At 32.6% G+C, this 9305-nt stretch overlaps 1 protein-coding gene across 1 annotated transcript in view; it reads left to right on the plus strand.

Annotated features, from left to right (window-relative positions):
* Positions 1 to 9305, plus strand: part of LOC106470716 (neural-cadherin-like) — a gene marked incomplete at its 3' end in the record, with an annotated part of 60080 nt that overhangs the window by 2546 nt on the left and 48229 nt on the right. The window contains exon 2 of the mRNA XM_013931282.1: positions 1218 to 2576. Coding sequence (XP_013786736.1) covers positions 1319 to 2576 — 1258 coding nt within the window. The remainder of the gene's footprint in view (positions 1 to 1217; positions 2577 to 9305) is intronic.

Below are 9305 nucleotides of genomic sequence, written 5' to 3' on the forward strand. Positions count from 1 at the left end.
ATCTTTTTGTTGAAAATTACTTATTAATATAAGTTTTCAAAAATTTGTAAAAAACCAAGTTAACTTGTGATTGTGAATACCACTAATAGAAACTATAGGTTTAATTAAACAATCAGGTTTATGAATTTTAGGCAAGCCATATAATGCATCACTGTGCTGTCTGACTGTTCTAGTTTTAAAATATGAGGCTTTCACATTTCAGTGTTCTCTTACATTAGTTTACCAGTACTTGGTATAAGAAGGTAATGCTAAGATACTTTGCCTTTTTATCTCAATTAATTTATTTTATGGGTTTAACTAAATAGTACTAGGAAGAATAATTTTTTCCAAATATCTTTTATAAATGCTAATATTTTTCAACGATTAATTTTTGAACTGTGGTAGCTTGATGAACAAAGAATGTAAACTTGATACAATTATCCAAACTCCCAATTTTTATTATTTCTTCTCGTGCCTAATGGCTGAGAGTAATGTTGTCACCCCTCTGCATGTGTGGTGGGGGGACAATATAACTCAGTTTTCATCTGATTTTGATCAAACTTAATACAAAGTTTGAGTGCCCCCAAAATATCAGTTTATTAAATTTGGGTGAAAGTAGCACAAAGTAAACCACCTTTCTTGTTGTAGTGGTAGCATGCTGGGATGTCAAAAACAAATTGAGATAGAATGTTGGCAGCTACACCTGTAGTTTTGAGGAATTTTTTGGTGTATAATTTAGGTTGGTTACTGCAGAAGTCAAACATTGCTTTGAGTGCTTTCCTAGTTCCTTTTGAAATTATGCCCTCATTTTCACCACAAGTCTTAATAGAAAAATATAAATTGTCTATTTCTGAATTTCTCATCTAGTTATTGGTCTGCAGTTAGAAATAATGTTTAAAAACGTATTTAAAACTAACTTTCAGAGTGTAAAGTTAATAATTACATAAATTTTTTATTTTAATTAATTAACAGCTCTTTGTCTGGTAATATATGCTAGTTTAGCTGTGTATATCCTACAAGATGTGTTATTCTATTTAGTTTGAATAAGCTAACATAAAAGATGGCAATATGGTATATGATGATTTTGTTTCTAATACCAGCTTTCAAGTGAATTAGATGCATATCAAGGGTTTTTTTCTTTTAAGATTTTTTACATATAAGATGGAAATAAGACATTTGTATTATATTGCTAATATTACTTTCTACTGCTTACTGTAATGTTGATTTTATTTTTACAGGGAAACCCAGTTTCAAAAAGAAAACGTAACAGATATACCTGAATGCTGTATCAGAATAGAATATTTGAGGTATTAATTTATTAAAAGACAAAAGCAGCAAAATGCTGCAATTTAAATTTGGACCAATTCTCTTATTGTTCAGTATTTATGGCTTACTTGAATGCACTGGATCTTTGGAAATAGAGAGGATAGCTATTCCTCATGATGCAAGTCCAGGTTATACCCTTAAAAAGTTTCAATGCATGGGCAACCTCTTCAGCTTACAGCCAAGTGATTTTTCAGAAAATTTTGCCGTACTTAGTGATGGATTACTTATGATTACCAAGGATGTATCTCATCTTATGAACAGACCAGTCACTTTGGTGGTGCATGAAGAACTCCCTACAGAGGAGACAAAGGATCATCCTGTATCAATACACGTTATCCATAAGAGCAAACTACTTAAATTCTCAAAGGACTGCTACCATGGTTCTGTGTTTGAAAACCAACCAGCTGGAACTGTTGTTGAAGGTCTTCAAACTTTAACAGCATCTAAGTATCCAAATCATTCAGTATCATATTCGTTTATCTCAGGAAACGAAGATGGTTCCTTTACTATCCAGAAGCCAGAAGTCAACAGCTCATTTGTATCAATTCTCACTAACAGAGTGCTAGATCATGAGGTTCAGGCTGACTATGAACTTTTGCTTCGAGCCAATGATTTTAACAAGGCTGACAGTGATGAAGCTCTAGTCAAAATAAAAGTTAAGAATGCAAATGACAACTCTCCACAGCCAATTCAAGAAGTCTACAGCTTTAAAATCCCTCTAGACACAGAATTATATTCAGTCATTGGGAATGTCAGTGCAGTTGATGCTGATGGTGATCAACCTGTTTACCACTTAAGCAGTCGCCATCCTAAGTTTATTATAATTCCAAAAACTGGCCAAATTTTACTTATTAATGTACCTGAAGAGAAATCTTATCGATTAATTGTTCGTGCTCATGATAATAAAAAGCCCCAAAGGTACAGCCCAGATATTCCTGTTTTTATTGAAGTTGCTAGCAAGGAACTACTTTTTGAGCCAGAGGAGTCTTGGGAAGATAATTCAGTTGAAACATTAATACGTTCTAAAAGGTCAGTTCGCCCAACTCAGAGCTATGATTATAAGGAAACAGATGGTCACACTGTAGGGTTGACAATTCTTGAGCTTGAAAAGAAAAATCCCCAAGAAATGTTCAAAATTGAAAGCCCTAATCGTTGGGTTGATGTGAGAAGTAATGGTGAAGTCATTGTAAAAGAAGTTTGGGATTATGAACAACTTAGCAAAGACAAATTTATTGACTTCTGGGTGTTTGTGACAGGACCAGGAATTGCAGGTTAGTTCTAAGAAAGTTATCCCATTAAATTTAAAAGTTTAGATAACTTAGCATGGTCAAAATGGTAGTACATTTAAGTGTTTTACACTCACAAGAAATAAACCTATCATTCTATAGGTATTTCAAGAACTTGTAGCATTTTGCCACAATTTAATTGTTCTTATTGTTAGCCAACACTGGGCAGCTGGTACATAGTTTAATAGTAGTTTAAACATTTGTTTAACAAGTAAAAGCTTGGAATGGTCTATTCTTTCATTGGGGGTGTGTCTGTGAGCCAGACTAGACCAAGAATAGACCATTCTAAGCTTTTACTTGTTGTTAAACAAATGTTTAAACAACTCTGTTCAACTTAGTATGCTTGTTAGGCTCGTAAATGTTGTGTTGCTCATACACACTATGATACTCTGTAATAATGTGCACAGAGATATATATAATACACATTTATTCAGTAAACACAAGTCTTTGAATAAATGTTTTTAATGGTTATGAAACATACCTAAAACTTTAAAAAGATGCAAGTAATTAATATCAACAACAAATATTCTTTTTGTTTTCACTTGCTATTTATTGATGGTAATATATTGTCCACAAATTATCAATTCAATATGTTTTAAGTATAGAAACATTTTCTTGCACAGTAATTAAGCTTTTTTTGAATAGGAAGAATCCTTTAGCATAAATACTTCCTTTGGTCTGTGTTCTCTATTTGGGGTTTTATTAGTATTTTTGTACTGAGATAAGGTAGTATAGTTTGTACTAAACTTTGTTAACCAGCCACTTTATAAAATTTTTATATGAAAAAAAATCATGTTAACGGCATTTGTCCATTTCAAATTCAAAGTTGGACATTTAAAATAGCGTTTCAGATCTATCATGTCTCCCACAGGTAACTAGATTTGAACTGCTATTCTTACATGCCTCTGATTTTGAATGTGAAATGTACAAATTAAGGGAAATGTGAAAAGAAAAATTGCTGCTAACATAGTTTTTACCCCCAAATAATGCATTTTTTTCAGTACTTCTATGTTGTATTGGTATTTACTTTCCTCTACAACATAGAGGCACTAAATCAGCAGTGTAATGTAAAATGAATAGGTGATAACTGATGTCAAATAATACCATGTTGAATGGCACTCTGTAAAAGGTTGTGGCATGAAAACACTTTGATCCCCCATCTGTTCACATAGGGTTAAACTATAACTTTTTATCAACCTATTGTACTGCATATATAAATAGCAATTCAAGGAATCTTGTCTTTCATCATTCAGCTCAACTGATAAGTTTTGGTATTGAATGAAGGACTTCTTTGGCAGTTACTTTTCGAAAACAATAGATTGATCTGAAATGCTATTTTTACATGCCAGTGGTTTTTAATCTGAAATGGGCAAACTAAGAGGATTGTGGAAAAAGGATCTTCAATTAACATGATTGTCATCACAAATTTTATTCCTTGATTTCCAAAGCTTCATCAGCTTTTGGATGGCATTTAAATTGTAAGATTCTTCATATGATTGATCTTTAATTCCTCAAACCCGAGCGGACACTTCCAGCATCCTGGTGAAAATTCTGATTTACCCACTGGATGGTGGCATTGTCTGATAACATTTACATCGCTTTGGCTGAAAACTAATCCAAGCGATATTATTATCCACCTCTAATAAATAGACCAATAAATTATATAATAAATATATAAAATAAATAATAATAAATTTATAATGTATGGTAATAATTATTAGGACATCATGAAAATAATTCTGGAAGAATGCACAAAAATTGTGGGTTTAAAGAATTAAGGTAATATGATGAAACTTTTTAAGTTAATTTGATTATATTACTTTGTAGTTGTCCATCATTTAATAAACAAATTTAAGTATTTCTCTTGATTAGTCATATAAGTTAGTGAATATTGTTGGCATTTTTGTTTTTCCTTTTTACAGAAAATTTTTTGAATACTTTTATTTGGGTCATTTTAAAAGAAAGAACTTGGTAAAATTTTGATATGATTAGCAGATGTTCTGTTGACTGATTGTTGAGCATAATGTAATAAAGTTGGTGTCACTTGGCCCTGTTTATGAATCGGGAATAATTCGTTACATATAATTAAAACCTAACTATTAAGTATAACATGTTTCAGTAGCTTCATCATTTATATGATTAATTTATGAATAAATAAAATGTACAAGAATTTATCTTATGATCCATCTGTGATCCTAATGAAATACAGCTGTTACTACATGGCCTTGTTTGTTAATGGGATAAGTGCTTTATTTTTTTTCCACATAATTTAAAAAGTAATTCTAAATTATAACTTGTTTTAGCAGCTATGCACAAAAATCCAAGAAAATTTTTTTTTCTAAAATACAGGTTAATCTTGAAGTTATTTTTTTTGGTTGTACAGTTACTGAAGACCTCTGCCTAGTAATATTGAACAAATGTCCAAATATATTCTCCATTAGAAAGATTGTGATTAGAATTTGATATGCTTTCCAGCTTGGATCAGTCTTTCTTTTGCCTAACATTGATTTTGGTGTGTAGATGACATTATATTCTTGGGAAGTTGATCTTTTACAATGTAAAATTTAATACAAGATATTCTGCCATTAATGTGCTTTTATCCATATCGAGCCAAGTCATATATCATAATTAATATCCTGGTAAGGTATTAAAACTTGTATAACAAAAAGGGAATTTAAATGTTTCTGTAAGTATTTTGAAGAAGGATCGTTCATAAATGTTTCAGTTGGCTGGAAGTTGTAGGTGAATTATTATTACAATTTGTTTGTTATTTGGCCATTGTTTATCGTTATTCAGGAATAACCTGCTTTACAATTATGTAAAAACGGAAGTATCGCTAGATTTATCCTTTAGGCCTTTCATGTCTTTGCTAACAATAGCCTTAGAAGGTAGTTTACAATCAAGGGCGTGGCCATAAGTTGACTTAATATGTGTGGCACAGTTTAAACCGCATATACATTTGACTTTATGTTTCAGAGGTTATTTAGTTGAGTCATAATGACAAGTTCAGTTGAAGTTTGGGCCGAGCGTCGCTCATTGGTTAATGTGCTGGGCTGTGAATTTGTGGGTCCGATTATCGCGTACCGTTACCTGAGAAGAAAAGTGCCCAGCACTATGGTGACCCATATGGGACGATCAAATCCCTCTTCTTGGAGAGAGTTGATGATGGATGCTATTGATTGACTTCCCTCAAGTCTGTTAGTTCAGAATTATGGCCGGCTAGCTTTATAGCCCTTCAGTAGCTTTAAGCGAAAATACGAAAACAACAACAACAGTTTAAGTTTAATATTGTAGTAACTTTTGGTCCAGAATGGCGTGTATTATCACTGGTTAATATTACTTATGCTTATTAACTATCTCGCCTTCTTTTTTGCGTATTTTTAGTAAAAGATATATTTAAAAATATTGCGTTGTCACAAGAAATGAATTCTGTTGTAATTAAAACCACTCATAATAGAAAACATCAAAAAAGCATGGAATTCAGAACCCGTGTACATGATACAAGATAAGTTCTTGTTAAAATACCAAACGAGAAAGAAGTTAACAACATGTAACTTGTTTCTTAAATATTACGCCAATTCATTGCCAAGGAGGGAGTCGTCAAAGAAATCCCAGTTTGTAAAGTGACTTCACTCGCTGGTATAGCTGTAATACCTGTGTTGTGAAATCCCTTTAGACTTGCTCTGTGTTTTCTTAACCGGATGTTTATATCATACGCATGTAAAGTTAAGGGATGTCGAATCTGTTTTTGGCTATGTACTTGACTCTGGTCTTATTGCGTGAATTAGACGCAGTATGTGATTTATAATTTGTACGAGTAAACGAAAGTTGTTGTTGTTGTTTTTTTAACGTTAAAGCTATGGTGGATGTACGTATGCAATTTTTACTTTCTTAGAGGTGGATTAAACCAAGATGTAGCATTGTGTTGTACGTGGGTGTGATCTACTGTTAAACGGAAAGCAATATGAAGATACAAATACTGTTTATGTTTGAAATTCATGACTCGTTATTTCATCATGCGCTTGTTTATTAAAAAGAAAGGGTGGGAAGAATATTAACTTCTCCAAGGAAAGCCGTTTCCGTAACGATAAACATGAAATTTGTAAAGGAACGATTCTTCTTTTTTTGCATTTTCTGTGTAGTGCATATTATTTCATCGTTATTTGGATAACGTGTTATATATAATTGTATGAGCATTTTTAAATAGCATAAAGGTAGTTTGAATAAAAACAACCATAAATACAGGTTTAAAATCTTTTTTTCTTGTTCAGAAGAACACATAGGTAACAGAACATTTAGACGTGTACATTTTAACCGTTAGGGCGTGATAAATAAGGTGAAAATGAAGGGAAAAATGACGCCGGTGCTACTTTGGATATAGGAGGGCGTGCAACGTATTTGAATACCACCTTCATACCGTTGACGTACGATGGTACTTTGTTCTTAAACTGGTTTATCTTTTCCCCCGTCTTTCCCTCCTGTCTCATCGTTCTAGTGTCTTGCACACGTACTTTAAATCATCGCTTGAGGTAAAAGGCCGTTGAACCTGTTCAGTGTGGAGGAGAAGGAGCTGCTTTTATGATGTGGCTGTGACAGAAGGCGGGGATTTGGTTTTGATTCGAATCATTTTTTTTTTCATACACTACTAACCATTTTACTATCACTGAAACAAAAATGTATAATGTAGGTTGTTATTCATTGTGGCGAATTTGCAATTTCTTTAGTAATTGTTAAGGGATATATTTTGACCTTAATATATGGTATATCAAACCCTTACAAGAGATAGATTAAGATCCTGCAGTACTGGGAATACGTCTTCAATACTATCTTTCAGAATGAAATAACTAATTGTAGGTACATTCGGGGATCATCGATATTTGTAATGTTACAAACAAATACACCGAATATCGAACATCCTCTGAGAACTTTTGTGCAAATCTGATCAGTCAAGTAATTTGAAATTCCAGTTATTCATTCATCTTACACTTATTAATGACCATTTGATACAGTTTTTACATTTTTAGAATTCGTGATATTACACTTCAACATGGAGTATGGTTACCATGAATAGCAGTGGAAGCCTGACATTGTTGTGTGCTTAAAATCAGAATGTTGATAATGACCCCGAGTTATCCTTGACCATATCTGAAAGAACTGCTTTCAGATCATCTTTAATGATTGGAGTCTCTTGACAAGAATGTGATGTATCTTACAAAGCACCTTATTAGAAGCTCGGTGGGTTTGAAGTCCGTTAAGCATTTGGTCTGTTTCTTCTTCAGAATGGGTTGACAAGTTTAACACAGTGGGGGGTGATTGTTATCACTCATTAGAATGAAATTATGCCAAGTACAGGTGAGCCGTTTTGTTCCTTGCTACAAGTGGAATGCATCTCACTGGGTGTTTCTGTGTGAACAATTGGTGATCTAACAAATAGTGTTCGGATCAGAACTGTTTGTTGTGTCCCAGCTGGCCTGATGAACGCTGGATTGAGCGAAACGCGTCGTTGGCAGTGGCTATGATGAACATAATATGGTTGAAATTCTGCTGTTATACATTTCTTTTTTCAATAAATATATAGCAGGCTTTGTACTAATTTGTTATGACTAGAATACGAAGATGTTGTATTTTATTCAAATTTAACTACTTTAGAATTTAAAGAAGAGAGAGAGAAAGCTACCCCTTTTGTAACGTTCCTTACATTGAAATTTGTTTGGTTAGTATCTTGTTTGTTACTTAACTGCATTACGGTTTGTTCGATATTTCTTAAATTATAATGTAATATTCATCTGCTGATAACGGCTGTACTGTAATGTTAGTGATTGTCAGAAATGTTTGAAACCAGCCTAACTTCGTAAACTATGATGGACAAGTAACAATGTCAGCCTTCTACTGCATACTTTAGCTTAACATGTTTTTTTTATATTAAGAAACCAAGGATTGAAGTACACGAAGTTATACTAAATTTGATTGGAAAAGTAAAGAAGAATGGACATGATTTATGACATCAAACTAATTATCTTTAATTTTGTGCAACATATTTTAAGAAACTTTGATCAGTTATGTATCTTGTGTAAGTTCTAACCCAAAGTTTTGTAACATCAAAGAGGATAGTTCTGCTGTAGTAAAAATAGACCAACTCTATATATTTAATCAAAGGTACCGGAATTGGTCGATGTATTGATTAGCATATAACTAGTTTACAAAACTCTAGAATTTTGGCGTTTATAGGTCACTGTATGTGTATACCCTTCTATTATGTAGCGCTTAAGCATAACGCGTAGGTACGTACTTACGTGTGAATAATTGTTTATTGTATATGTACTTGAATATGCATTGATCACTTACTACTGGTACGACAGAATATAAAAAAACATGTATATGTATGAACCTGCATAGATACATACATACGTTATCTAAATCATCATCAGCTGATTTTTAAATTACTGTGTCGTATTTTGAAGTGTATGTATGAATTACCATTTTAATACAATGTGTTGTTTACCATATCTTACTAAAAATGACATACCATTAATTTTATTATATTTCTCGGGGCACATTACTGTTCAAAATATTAATTGATCATTGCAATACTTTGAGATATTCTGCTGTTAAGTAATCGTGATTGATCATTGCAATACTACGAGATATTCTGCTGTTAAGTAATCGTGATTGATCATTGCAATACTACGAGATATTCTGCTGTTAAGTAATCGT

The sequence above is a fragment of the Limulus polyphemus genome, unplaced genomic scaffold (assembly GCF_000517525.1).
Source record: "Limulus polyphemus unplaced genomic scaffold, Limulus_polyphemus-2.1.2 Scaffold4178, whole genome shotgun sequence".
Lineage (NCBI taxonomy): Eukaryota > Metazoa > Arthropoda > Merostomata > Xiphosura > Limulidae > Limulus > Limulus polyphemus.